Source organism: Paroedura picta, chromosome 10, assembly GCF_049243985.1.
Source record: "Paroedura picta isolate Pp20150507F chromosome 10, Ppicta_v3.0, whole genome shotgun sequence".
Taxonomy (NCBI): Eukaryota; Metazoa; Chordata; class Lepidosauria; order Squamata; family Gekkonidae; genus Paroedura; species Paroedura picta.
This window is the reverse complement of record NC_135378.1, coordinates 1,132,372-1,146,538: the sequence shown is the minus strand read 5'-3', so window position 1 is coordinate 1,146,538 and position 14,167 is coordinate 1,132,372. Positions and strand designations below refer to the sequence as shown.

The following is a 14,167-nucleotide window of genomic DNA, read 5'->3' as shown; positions in this document are numbered from 1 at the left end:
GATGATGGACAAGGGCTGTGCAAGTTCTCCAGAAAGATCTTTGAGCACTCTCGGGTGCATTTCATCCGGCCCAGGGGATTTGAACTCATCCAGTGCAGCTAAATGCCTCTCAGCAACCTTTCTGTACATGTCAACCTGCCACCCAGACACTATCTCTTGGCTACTGCCATCTCTAGATGTGCCTAAACCCTTTGACCTGTGGGGAAAAATAGATGTAAAATAAGTGCTGAGCCTTTCTGCTTTCTCTGCATCCTCCGTTAGAGTTTGTCCATCCGCACCCAACAGTGGGCCTATTGCCTCCTTTACTTTATGTTTGCTCCTCACATAACTGAAAAATCATTTCTTGTTACAGTGGGCTTCCCTGGCCAATCTTAGCTCACTCTCAGCTTTGGCCTTTCTGATGATTGATCTACAGTGCCTAGTAACCTGTAGGTACTCTTCTTTAGAGCTGTGTACTTCCCTCCATTTCCTGAACATTTTCCTTTTCTTTCTTAGTTCCTCTTGAAGTTCTCTGTTCATCCAAATAGGCTTCTTAGAGCTCCTGCAGTGTTTTCTTCTTTCTGGGATAGTCATTGATTGAGCATGCAATAGCTCTTGTTTGAGTAGCGCCCACCCTTCACATGCTCCCTTCCCTTCCAGCATTCTCGTCCATGGTATGACACTCATCATGTCTCTGAGTTTATTAAAGTTTGCCCTAGTTTATTAAAGTTTATGTATTTATTTATTTATTTATTTAATTTATTTCTTTGCAGTTCTGGGCGGTTTACATTGAACATTATATAATACAAATCACATGGAACGATATACAGTAACAACAATATGTAACATTAACTTTCAAATACGGCATCAAAACATTGCAAAACCACATTATAATATAAATAACAATTAACAGTAGCACAGATCCCTGAGGCACTCTATTCATCACTCGTTTCCAAGATGATAAACCATTTACAAGTACTCTTTGGGTGTAATTTGTCAACCAGTTCTCAATCCACATAACAGTAATAGGATCCATACTGCATTTGACCAATTTGGCAATAAAAATATCATGCTGAACCTTATCAGAAGCCTTCCTGAAATCAAGGTAAACAATGTCCATAAGCATTCCCATGATCTAGCAAGGTATTAACTTTCTCATAAAAAGATATAAGGTTTAGTCTGACATGACTTGTTCTTGAGAAAGCCATGCTGACTCTTAGTAATTACAGCCCTCCGCTCTAACTGCTCAAGGACCTACTATTGGGTTTAAACTACAAGTACAACGATATAGGCTAGATATCAGGAAAAAAATTTTCACAGTCAGAGTAGTTCAGCAGTGGAATAGGCTGCCTAAGGAGGTGGTGAGCTCCCCCTCACTGGCAGTCTTCAAGCAAAGGTTGGATACACACTTTTCTTGGATGCTTTAGGATGCTTAGGGCTGATCCTGCGTTGAGCAGGGGGTTGGACTAGATGGCCTGTATGGCCCCTTCCCACTCTATGATTCCATGATTCTATGATTCTGTCTAATTATTTGTTCTAAAATATTGCCAGCTATAGTCAGGTTGGTAGTTACCCGGATCCTCCTTTTTCCTCTTCTTGAAGAAGGGGACAACTTTTGTCCACCTCCAACCTTCTGGCTCTTCACCTGTTCTCTAGGAATTGTCAAAACTAATGGACAGAGGCTCAGAAGTTACACCTGCAAGTTGTTTTTGTACCCTTGGATGCCATTCATCCGGCCCGGAGGATTTGGTTTCATTTAAGGAAACGAGAATTTTATAGACTACCTCTACAGTGATCCTAGGCCACAACTCCCATTCCTTATTATGTGAAATGATTTTGCCACATTGAGCACAATTCCCTTTGGAAGAGTAGACAGGAGAAGTAGGAATTGGGCAGTTCAGCCCTATCTTCATCACCAGTTAACAATGTCACTTTCTTTCTTGCTCCCGCAGTGGTCCTACCAGGTCCCTATTATTTTTCTTACTTTGAATATAACTAAAGAATCCTTTTTAGCCCACACTCTTACCTTGCCTATCTCAGCTTGGACTCTAGTCACTATGGCAGACCCCAGGAGTCAGTTAACTCTTTTTAATTTTTAAAACTTTTATTGATAATAGAGTGTTACACGAAAGAAAAGAGTCTCTAAGTTATTCATGTAATTGTTCCAGGAAAGTATCCCAGTGTTCTTGAAATTCTATCAGTGGTCTTCTGTTGACTAAGTTAGTGAGCTTGGCCATCACTGCTACGTCTCTAGTCTTCTCCACCAATAGGAGCCAGTTAACTCTGTGTGGACATTAAAATCCCCTGTGACCAATAATCTGTGGAACTGCAAAGCTCCAGGAAATGCAGCAGGGCATCTGATAGAGTTTTAGGCAGTTTGTACACCAAAGAGACAGCCAAACTCTCCCCTGCATTCCACACTAGGCCCACATTTTTGATTCCTGGGATTGTTGGGATGAAGAGTTCCCTCAACAATTCTCAGACCAATATCATAACTCCCTCCTCAGCCATTATTCTGATATTGTCATCAACCCTATGTTCCTGCCCCACTCATCCGCTTTCATGTATAGTAATTTTCCCCAGCACTCCTGGAACTCCTGCCCCACTCTGGCATCTTGCTCGAGCCCAGGAGCACCACCCCCCTCCCTTGCTTCAGCTATGCATTTCAAAGGCTCATCCCTTCCGCAGCTCTTTACTATCTCCCATTCAAGGCTGCTCATCCCAGCTTGGCAAAATAATAGATGTGAGAAGTGCTTTCGCACTTTCCCATATCAAAGGCTTCTGTGATCCTGTTTTCCTGTGTGAATGCTTGGTTCTCACCCCAAATAGTATTTCGGAATGGCACAAAACTTTAAAAGGGTGTGAGCATTAGCATGCTTCCTACCCCTTCATTTTAACCACCTTCTCTCACCATCATCCTTCCCCCCTCCCCCAATTATTGCAATCCCCAGTTCCTGGCTGGTCTCCCTACTATTCATCCTCCACCTTGCCCCCCCTTCACGTACTGCCTCCAACAGTCCCAATAACAATACAGTTTCCCTCTATCCCTCCCCTAACAATAACAATAACAATAACAAAATTAAACAATGTTATAACTATTTCCTGAAGTCAAATAAAATTTTATTTTACAGTGAAAGATTATATAGAATAAGGAGCTGTTGATATAAAAATCAGCTGTTGAAAGATACAGAAGCTTTCGAAGTCCTTTGAACTCCCCTGGTTTTCTTGAAAGCTGATTTCCTCTGTTGAACCTCTGACTCCTTTTTGAAAAGCACCAGTTCCCCTAACTCCTGACATGTCTACAACAGTATTTTTCCACCCCAGTCCTTTAACTGGGCAAGGATCCTTAGAAGACCTCTCCCTAGGATATTTTCCCCCTTTCCTTTGGCCTGATTTGGAAGTCCCAAACAACTCCCAAAATCACTCTGTCAAAATATCTTTCCCATTTCTCCTGACTGCATAGCACTGTTTTCAGTTTATGCTGAATTGAGAAACAATAGTTAAGAGTGAGTTTTCTAACTAAAATCTCAGAGTAGATTTTTTTCCAGCTAAGGCACAGAAAGATCTCCTTTCAACCAGAATCTGCATAACTTCCCTCAGCATACAGCTCTCATATCATTTCTTTCACAGCTGTTGGTGGCCAATCAGAGAGCTTGGAGCAGCCTGTCACTCAAGCTCTCTGAGTGAAGAATTAACCCTCCACTTCCTAGTTTTCTGCTGCTTCAGCACTTGGAACCTGGCTTTAAAGTGCTGTCTGGCACAGAGGGCAAGCTGTGGCTTGAGGCCAGTGTTGCCCAAGAGGTCCTTTTGCAGCAAACCTGACTCCCTGCTCTCAGAGGTGGCCTGTGATGGATAAGAACTCCAGCCTCCGATCTGCTTTGTATGATTTTATCTGGTTCTGTTTCACACTTTGTTCTTCAGTTGAAAAGTTTCATTTCATTTTTTATTCCAGATGGGAAGAAAAGGTTTATTGGCTTAAGAATGCTGACAATAACACCTGCGTAAGTCTTTCTTAATGTATAAGAATTCGAAAGACCTTGTGCTGCATTCCCCTGCTGTGTTGCTATCTTGGGGTGCAACACATGGCTCTTGCACATATCGGTCTGAGGCATGATGCTCACCAGTTGCAGCCCTGCATCACCAACAGGGGGTGGGGTTGGATGCAAGGGACTGCTCTCCCACAAGGTGTGTCTTGAGTTGGTGTAGGGCAACCCTTTTCAAGCTTTTGACCATGGAGGAGCCCCTGAAATAATTTTGCGGCCTTCGAGGAACTCCAGAAATGTCGTCAGTTGGCCACGCCTCCTGCAAGTGCCTTGCCACTGGAAGTGACCTCACCACCCATGTTCAACAGGCTGGCTCAAGGAGGACGGGGAGGGGGGATTAAGATGAGACAAGGCATGCAGGCTCTCCCTCCTCGCAGGTGCAGAGGTCACAAGTGACCGGTTCCCTGGCTTGGGGGGCTGTGTCTGTTAGGGCAGGAGAGGAAAGGCCATGCATCCTCTCTGGAGCTCCCATGGACCCCCAGGGGTCTGGGCACCCCGGTTGGGAATCCCTGGCACAGGGCAGGTGGTGAGGATTCTTTTAGGGCTCCCTGGAGCGCAGGGATTTCCAGGGGGGAAAATCATAGTAGCTCCAGCGGCCTGTAGCGGAGGCTGGCGTTGGCTGACTGCAGGCCCCATAACAGATGAGCCAGTCTGTTGCTGGCCTGAGCCCTGCAGCTGGGGAGGCAGAGACTCAGAAGGAAGAGGGGCAGAGACGTCCTGTGGATTGCTGCACTCTTGGAGATCTCCAGCTGACCACTTAGAGAAGGATTTGGGGTTGCAAGAAAAACAGGCAGTTTAAACTGAAAAAAGCCTGGGGCGACAGCTGCAGGACAAATGCCAGCTGAGTCCTTTGTAATCCAGGAAGGGGCAACTGGTCCAGTCCACCCCCCCCACCCCCTTTGTGAGCAGAAAGGCCTGTGATGCATTTGCAGCAACTTGCTTGGGCAGCGTCCTGGCCTTGGCCCTGGACACAACCTGTGCCTGCATGGAGAGGCTGAGAAGTTTGTGAGCGCTGCACCACCCCCCCCCCCACCGCCATGTGGTATCCTAATTCCGCTGTCCAGCTTGTTTTGCTGTCTTCCTCCAGATTGCAGGAGGAACCAGACTCTCTTCTTCTTGGGGAAACTGGGGAGAAGACCAGGTGCAGCCTTTCTCAACCAGAGTTTTGGGAAACCCCGGAGTTTCTTGATGGCCCTGGAAGGGTTTCCCAAATGCATGGGGGATAATTATTTTTAATATTTTAAAATGTGTTAAATATTTATCAGGTGGTATGACTATATATAGCTGTGTTCACCCACCCACCCCTCCCAGAATGGCCAAAGATGGGCCTGGAGGGGGGGGGAAGAGGAGGTACCCTGGGTGGGCGTGTCCACAGCTGTGCTTCCCAGCCTGATTCTGCACGATGGTCCATGCCGGGGTCTCTCAGCAGGCAAAGGCTGAGACAGGCTGCCTTAAGGGAACAGGCAGAGGTTGATGAGGCCAGGCCCATGAGCCTGCTCTCTGCTTGCAGTGTTGTTGAAGCCTTCCCTTCCTGGGCATCCCCCTCCCCCTTTGCTGTGATACTTAACAAATTAAGTGCCCCCCCCCCAATCTTCTCCTTCACCACTGAATGTATCAACATCCCTAAAAAGCTTGCATTTGGTTCATGTTAGGTGTGTAGTAAATTTCACACAATAAGGTAATACTTTTTTCTTTTTTTAAAAAAGGCATCTCGAGATAGAAATCTTTAAATTTGGCTCTCTTTTTTTAGACTTGTGGAAGAACTGAAGTTTAACAATCCAGACTTTCCTGATGTCAGCAGTGGAATTTATGTACATGAAGTGCTCCCAAATTCTCCCTCTCACAGGTATGTCCCAGAGGTTGGCAAGGGAGAGACGAGCCTCGTGCTCAACCACACAGTCGGAGGAGGTTGCAAATACATCGGGGGGGGGATGTGGGGGGGGGGACAAGGGACAGAAATAAGGTTGCTTTAGAAATCGATGAAGGGTTGGATGTTTTTCTTCTGGGGCACCAGCTTAGCAATGCGACGGCAGTGGGGTCAAAGAGGCTCCACAAAGCATCTGTTCCTAAGTGACACCTTCTGAGCAGGTTCTAGTGGGACAGGAGGGCCCCTGAGGGTCGGCTTGCTCTCAAACATCATTTAAAAATATATATGTATGTCTAATCCACCTTTGCAAAATTCTGCCAAAATGGTTTTCAAAGGCAGAAGTAGACTGAATAGTGCCCTTTGCAACTGTGTGAAAAGAGTGACAGGCTCTAATCTGGAGAGCCGAGTTTGAATTCCCATTCCTCCACAAGTAGCCAGCTGGGTGACCTTGGCCCAGTCACAGTCGTGGTTCTCAAAGACCTGTCCTGCCAGCTCTCTCAGCCCCACCTCCCTCACAGGGTGTCTACTGTGTGGAAAGGAGCAAAGGAGATGGGAAGCCACTTTGAGACTCGCTTGAGCAGTGCAAAGCGGGATATAAAAAACAGCTCTTCTTCTTCTTCTTCAAAATGCACGTGCTCAAGTAGATTGACTCTATCCACTCTCTCTGTGTGTGAGTCTGGCTGGAGTGCCAGTCCCAACTGCTACGTGAACCTCTTTCATGCTTGGCCAAGCGGATGCTGGAGCCTCTTTTCCAGGTGGCTGCAACAGGCACCTGCTGGATGGCGTGGGCAGGGCGAGCACGAGGAAGGCCAGCCTCCCGGTGGGAACCTGGGAGCAATTTCAGTGCTTGCTAGATGCCCCTCCCGATGGGGAGGTTTTACTCTGGGCTTTTTATTTGTTCCAGAGCTGGCTGTTGTGTGACGGGATTAGAATGCCTGATCCTTCTGTTCTCCCGGCCAGCCTTTGCCTCCTTTGTCCGACACACACTCTGGCTTCTGAGACTCATCCACTTTACTCAGCAAGCAACTCTTAGGCTGATTCTGCACAGCTGCAGTGATGTGGAGCTTTATGTGCTGCCGTATTCTGTGTCCCCACAGGGGACACATATCAGCACCGGATCTGCTCGCGGGTGGCGGAGAGGTTCTGCCGTGCAGGGGCAGGGTGGGGGTGGGGGTGTTATTTTGCAGGAAGGTGGGATTGCATATAGATGGAGCAGCACACAAACCATGGAAAGGTATCTTCTGTTTTATGTTGAAGGAACTGCTCCATTTGATTCAGGGGAGGTGGCTCATTCAGGGAGCTGGCCTCTGCCAGTTAATTTTTTCCCTCCAGTATGAAACATTCTTCACCTTGGAATTGTTTCTTGCCAAAGAATCTGGTAAACAGCTGTCAAATGAAATGGAAAACCTGGTGGCAGAAGCTGCGTTTTAGTTTTTAAAAGAATAATAATTTGTAGGGAGAAAACAGGGCATGCATGTTTGAGCACAGGTTGCCCAGATTTCAGGAATGTGACCGAGTTCTCCAGAAGTATGTGGAGCGGTCCCTTCTGTGTAAGAACGTCTGTCCAGCATGCAAGCTTCAGCTCAGGGTCCCTGTCTTCCTCTTTCTTCCCTGCAGAGGTGGGATTAAGGATGGAGACATCATTGTTAAGGTGAATGGACGTCCGCTGATGACTCCGGCTGCCTTGCAAGAGGCGGTGATGAAGGAAGCACCTCTGCTGCTGGAAGTCAGGCGGGGGAACGACGACTTGCTGTTCAACATAGAGCCAGAAGAAGTTATGTAGGCCATCGCTGAGGGGCAGTCGGCTCATTTATTCTGGGATGTTGGATGCCTCCCATGTGCCTTAGGCTAGTTGGGGGGGGGGAGGGGTCTGATTTCCTGAGCCATCATTGTGCCAAACAGCCAGCCTGTCAGCAGGACAAGTTTTCAGCTGGGTCCTAGCAGATATATTTGGGACAAAGAGGCTGGTAGTTTTGCATTGGGAAGCCGAGCACAGTGGACATCTGCAAGGCCAGAATCCCACCCCTGGGGCTGAGGAATGGCGGGACCAGTTGGGCTCCGTTGGGGTCAGACACCAACCAGCAAACTATCCCTGCAAGATGCGTTGTCCCTGCTTCAGCCTCACGCAGACGGCTGGCTTTTGTGATTTGTGGATGGTGGCTTAAGTCAGCTTGGTCCAAATCTGCCCTTCTGGAAACTTCCTTACATAGTTGGTTTCCTCAATACATATGAGTTGATGTGAGAAACTACAAATGTGAACAGGAAATTTCAGCTGTGATCCTTAGGAAAGCCTTCTCAAGACTCCAGCTGTATGAAAACTCATGCAGCTTCCCAGAACTAATGAACATGCCCCACCCCTCCCAGGGACCCAAACCAGCCACTGGGCCTGCCCCAGAAACACAGAGCACAACGATGGCTCAGCAGAAGCAGCAGCAGCAGCAGCAGCAGCAGCATCTCCTCAGCGGATGGGAGCCCCTCCCTGTTCTTCGGACTCTTTGCCGCTGGGCAGGCAAATGCCAGTGGGGATAGGAGAGGGGTTTGCGTTTCTGGAGATCTGAGCGGCTGCATCACTGAGATGAAGGGTGTGTGGTTGAGTGTGTCATAAAATGCAGGATGTGTCCGTGTAAGTGCTGTGGTGTTTGTGGCAAAGAGAAAGTGAATGAGGTTTAAAAAGTGTGGTGTATCAATGGCCATAGAGAAACATTTTGAGTTCCCCTCTGGGATCTTTCTTAGGACTTATCTGAATAGAAGCCCCTTCCCCAACTCCTCCACAGCGGAGTTGGCCCTATGGACGTGCCCACAGCAACCCCGGCTTAAGGCTACAGTCTCCTGTCTTTCTAAGCACTTTTTGCAGACATTCCAGGGGGATACTTCAGACACAGGTTGAAAGGGGGAGGGGGGGAGGGAGGAGGGAGAGTGGCTGTTAGGGGCTTCACTGAGGTTGTGCCAAAAATCTAGACAGACTGGTGGCAAACAGCTGGGCTGACCACCCCATAAGCACCGGAAACCACCAGTGCACGAGATACTATAGCCTTCCTTTTAAAATGGCCTGGGCTATTGGTCCGTTGTGCTGCTTGGTTCATGTGTCCCTTGTGACAAGGAGGCCGTACAAAAGTGGAATGTAGTAAATGATTCTTATAGAATTATTGCGTGATGTAATCACAAAGCAATGTGCGGGACAAAGCTGAATCTTTGAGGAAGTGCACAGATGTTCAGGATTTTTTCATCGTATTGGAAAGCATTGTACAAAGTATATACTTATGACTTGTATGGTAAGTTCCTACTGTACAAATAATAAACTTTACACAAAGAACATATTGTTTTTAATCATGGTTTTTATTTCATTTTTCTTCCTAGTACTGGATATTAGAGGTGTAAAATTTTCCAGAATGTTGAAGTGACAGAAAGATAGGGGGAAAAAAAGATTTGGGGGGGGGGGGAATATAGTAATGTATGCAGTACTTTCTATCAAACTTATTTTACTGATTAAGCACAATTTATAATTTATAAATGAAATTGGGGGCGGGAAGTGAACTGATTAGACTGACTGGAAAGGGAAGAGGCAGAGACAGTGGTGGGAGGAGGCTGGGCAAAAGAAGGGGCTTGAGATACGATCAACCTCAGGCCCCTCCTAAGCTCTGCCCCATCTCTCGAGTCACTAGGGTGGAGGCAGCGGTGAACAACCCACCTCCGACACTGATGTTGTGCAACGCCAGGTCAATCAACAACAAAGCCTCCACTCTGCAAGCCTATTTTGCAGAGCAGGGGACAGACCTGGCGTGCCTGGTGGAAACCTGGACCAGGGATGGCAAAACAGTTGCTCTCAAAGAACTGGCCCCTGCAGGGTTCTCCGTCCACCATCAGTTGCGGACTGTGGGGCAGGGCAATCCTGACCCGTAAAATTTTAAACCAAAAAGATCCTCTCCCTCTCCACCCAAACTGAATGGGAGCAAATAAGATGTACTAGCACCCAATCAAACCAACTCCAGACTGGGTAACCCTGAGATGCAGTAAGCCGATTGGGGCCATCGTTGTGGAATCCCAACCCAGCTGAAATTACCACACCCACACCCACACCCACACACACACACACACAAAATCAAATCAATCCACCTGAAACTGGAAAAACCAAAGGTTCCAAAACCAAAGGGGATTAGGGATCCCAATAATAAGCAGAAAAGAGACAGCGGTGGGAGGAGGCTGGACAATAGAAGGAGCTTGAGATATGACCGTGCTCGAACCCCTTCTAACCTCGCCCCATCTCTCAAGCCACTAGGGTGGAGGCAAAGGGCCACCTCCGACACTAATGCTGTGCAACGCCAGGTCAATTAACAGCAAAGCCTCCATCCTGCAAACTTACTTTGCAGAGCATGGGGTAGACCTGCTGTGTGTGACAGAAACCTGGTCCAAGGATGGTGAAACAGTCACCTTCAAAGAACTGGCCCCTGCAGGGTTCTCTGTCCACCATCAGTCGCAGACCGTGGGGCGGGAAGGAGTGGCAATCCTGATCCGTAATAACATCTCCTTCAGGGCTCTCCCTGCACTGACAATCCCAGGAATTGAACGTGTTGGCCTCAGGTGGGGCACAACCGAGAGCGTGGCCATCTGGCTGGTGTATCACACGCCCAATGCACCCCCAAATGCCTTGCCAGCCCTGCTCAAGGCAGTGGCCTCCTGGACATTACAGTTCCCCAGACTGCTAATTCTGGGGATTTAACGTCCATGCGGAACTGCCGTCCTCTGGCAATGGGCTGGACCTGGTGTCAGCCATGGCAACACTAGGGCTCTCGCTCTTTGTTGTTGGCCCTACCCACCAGGCAGGCCACACCCTGGACCTCATTTTTTGTGCAGGGTTGAGCATGGATCCGGTCATGACTACTGCCGTGCCATGGTCAGACCACTATACCCTGAAGACCCAGCTCAGGTTGCCACCTCCCCCTCAGTTGGGTGCTGAGCACATTTCAGCTCACCCGCATAGACTTATGGAACTAATTGGATTCCTGAATGCTCTGCGGAACCCAATGCCTCCCGGCACTTCTCTAGATGGACTGGTCAGCGACTGGCATGACAGGATGCTGGCAGCCATTGACGAGGTAGCTCCCAAACGCCCTCTCCGACCCCGTCTCAAGCGGGCTCCGTGGCATACGAAGGAGCTCCGCCAGAAGAAACGGGAACTGAGACGCCTAGAGCGAGTTTGGAGGAAGACTCGTGACGAAGAATCGAGAGCATCTTATAGAATGCAGATGGAAGCCTATGAGATGGCGGTGAAGTCAGTGAAACGCAACTTTTACTCGACATGCATCGCGTCTGCGCACTCACGCCCAGCACAGTTATTAAGGGAAGTCCGATCTCTCACCGCCCTCGATGAAGGGCGGCAAAACAATAGCCAATTGGACATTAGCTGTGAGGCATTTGCGAGTCACTTTGCAGACAGAATCTCGAGGCTTCGTTGTGGCCTTCCTTCAACTTTAGACACAGAAAGTGAACTGGAGGCCCCTTGGCCGTCTTTGGAGAGAACAAGGAGTCACTTCAGACGACTCTCACAAACTGAAGTGGACAGGATGCTAGCAGCAACGAGGCCAACCACTTGCCCTCTAGACCCATGCCCATCATGGCTCCTAAAAACAATAGACATAGAATTGGGCCCCCCCTCCGGGAATTAATCAACCTCTCTCTTACAATACGATACAAAAACATTTATTGTATACAGCCAAAGGGCGTTACAAAGCATAATTAAAACAATATGGTACAAATACGAATAAAACAATATTTCTCCAATATTACATACATAACATTGTAAATATGGTCTACTGAGTTGCAATAAGAAAAAAATGGTGTATACTAAAATTGAGGGGTACAATCTATTGTGCAGCACTGGTGGAAGATGGGGGCAGGCCACAGTGGGCAGGTGGGGGGAGAAGTCCAGCACATTGGCTAACACCCCCAAGAACTCCATGACCACCCACATCTATCTATAAACAATAACATGGAAACGACAACACGTAGCCCTCCTGGTTGGTCCCCCAGGGAGTCCTCCTGAGAATGGCCTGCACTGGCCCAACCATGCCTTGGGCAGCCCACCCTGTACTGGGGCGCCTGCAGGAAGCCTCAGAAACGTCGCATGCAGGGGCTGCCGCATGGCCTCCTAATCTCACGTGACAAGATGTCTCCCTGTCTTTTCCTTGTACACCTTCCCGCCATCCTGTGGAACCATGGAGCAGCACTGACAGGGCCAGGCCTGCTAGACGCCTCCATGTTGCCATGGGGCAGGGAGCAGCGCTGGAGTGGCACGCAGATTTCCCCGTGGATGAGGAGCAGTGATGGCAGGCCCAGGCCCACCAGCAGCCTCTGCGCTGCCTGCCTGCCTGCCCACTTCCCTGTGGCCTGGGGAGTGGGGCTGGTGCCACACCAGGGACACTGGGGCACCTTCCACACGGCCTCCGGGTCCCGCACAGGGCCAGGGCCACCGTAGGCCTCTGCACCACCTGCCTTCCTGTGGCCCGGGGAGTGGGGCAGGGGCAGCACTGGGGACGTTACCTCCTCCAGCCCAATGCGATCACGGTTTTTAAATATAAATATGAAGTCACCAGAAAAAACCATTGGAACAACAAGCAGGCACAGCAGCACTGCCGTTCCTGGGAACTGCCTTCCCATGGCTAGACCAAAGCACAAGGAGCTCTGCCAGGGCGATGGAGAATCAGGCTGGATGGCCTTCCAGGGGCGCCTTCCCCAGAGGGGCCATTTCTCGGAATTATTCATCAGAGAACATTTCCTTAGAAGTCTCACACGTCCACTGACTCTTCCACCGAAATCCTGTGAAACATTTGTTCCTGACTAAAGAGTGGCTCATGTCTGGGTGGGGGGAGGATTTTGCATTCTTCGCTGCTGAGATATTGTTCATCTAATCTTCCGGTGGAGACCTCCAAAATTCAATATATAGTTAACAGATTAGTATTATTGTGTTGCCAGATATGACCCACTCTTCCAATCAGGCAGAACACGTCAGCATTCTCAAGGCAATCTGGACCCCAGCTCACATTTGGCAGCTGGGTCTTAGTTTTTAAAAAGGTTTCCCAGCACAGGGCTTTAAAAGGGGAACGAGTGGAGACCTGGCCACTGGAAGCGTTTTGTATGCTTGCGAGACTAACCCTCCTACCGAGGGCACCGACTAAAGGTTGCTCGGCCCAAATTCCATTTGCTGACAGGCTTTGCTTGTGCTCTTCAAGGAAACCTGAGTCGGTGGAACGTGTCCGGCTCTATTGTGAGGAGCGCAACCACCTCAGAGATCAGTCCATAAATCCTCTTACGAGGGAGAACAAGCCTCACGATCCCTCGACTATAGTGCACTTTCTCTTATCGGATCAAAACTCTCAAGCAACTGAAGCTGTTGCAAAATTCCTCCATAGGATTTTCTTCAAACAAATTGGGATTTGAAATATCCTGTCTTTTAACTTAAATGCTTTTGTTAAGCACATAAAGGTGCTTTGACTTGACAAGTGCACCCCACTTCACGAATACAGCAAATATTTCCATTTCAAAACACTGAAAGAACCTTGCTGGATTAGGTGCATCCAGTCCAGCATCCTGCTTCTAATACTGTTCAGCCAAGAACTTCAGAAGAGTTCAAATGGAAAACAGGAAGCATTCAGAAGCACCTTAAAGACTAGCAACATTTGTGGTAAAATATGAGCTTTTGGGAGTCACTGCTCACTTCTTCAGCAGTGACTTTATGAAAGCTCCTCCCCTGCCACAAATGTGATTAGTCATTAAGGTGCTACTGGAGTCCTACTCTTTCCTCCTGTTACCGACAGACTAACTCGGTGTCAGAATCCCCAGGTTTTCAGCCATGATTTTATTTGGTTTCCATGATTTGGTTCTATTGCTTGCTCTGACCTGTTTTGCCCTGATGTAACCCAGATGCTTTGGTTTGACACCCCAAGTTCGTTTCCTGCTGCAATGTTTTATGACCCCCTATCCTCTCTCCACATTCATCCCACCATCCTTCTGTTAAGTTTCCCCTAGTTCTCAGACCTGTTGTTCGGATAACCAAATGATTATCTCAATTATTTTACTACTTTGAACTATGCCTGGTTCAGATTCCCAGGGGAGGAGGGAGCAAACCCCTTTATTTCTTGCTCTATGTTTTGTATCTCAGTCCTGACTATGCCTTCGCTGTAGATGCTTTCATTTTTCTTACAAAAAGAAACTTTCATTTTATGAGGTTACTTATTTAGAAATTGAAGTTTCTCACACACAGAGATCTATCTCTGTCTCTCCA

General features: G+C 48.3%; 1 protein-coding gene across 2 annotated transcripts in view; it reads left to right on the top strand.

Moving 5' to 3' along the window:
• Positions 1-9,202, top strand: part of HTRA3 (HtrA serine peptidase 3) — a 54,161-nt gene extending 44,959 nt beyond the window's left edge. For both annotated transcript variants that reach the window (XM_077301929.1, XM_077301930.1), the window contains exons 7-9: positions 3,932-3,980; positions 5,773-5,868; positions 7,507-9,202. In XM_077301929.1, the coding sequence (XP_077158044.1) occupies positions 3,932-3,980; positions 5,773-5,868; positions 7,507-7,672 (311 nt within the window). In that variant the 3' untranslated portion in view covers positions 7,673-9,202. The remainder of the gene's footprint in view (positions 1-3,931; positions 3,981-5,772; positions 5,869-7,506) is intronic.
• Positions 9,203-14,167: the final 4,965 nt, after the last annotated feature.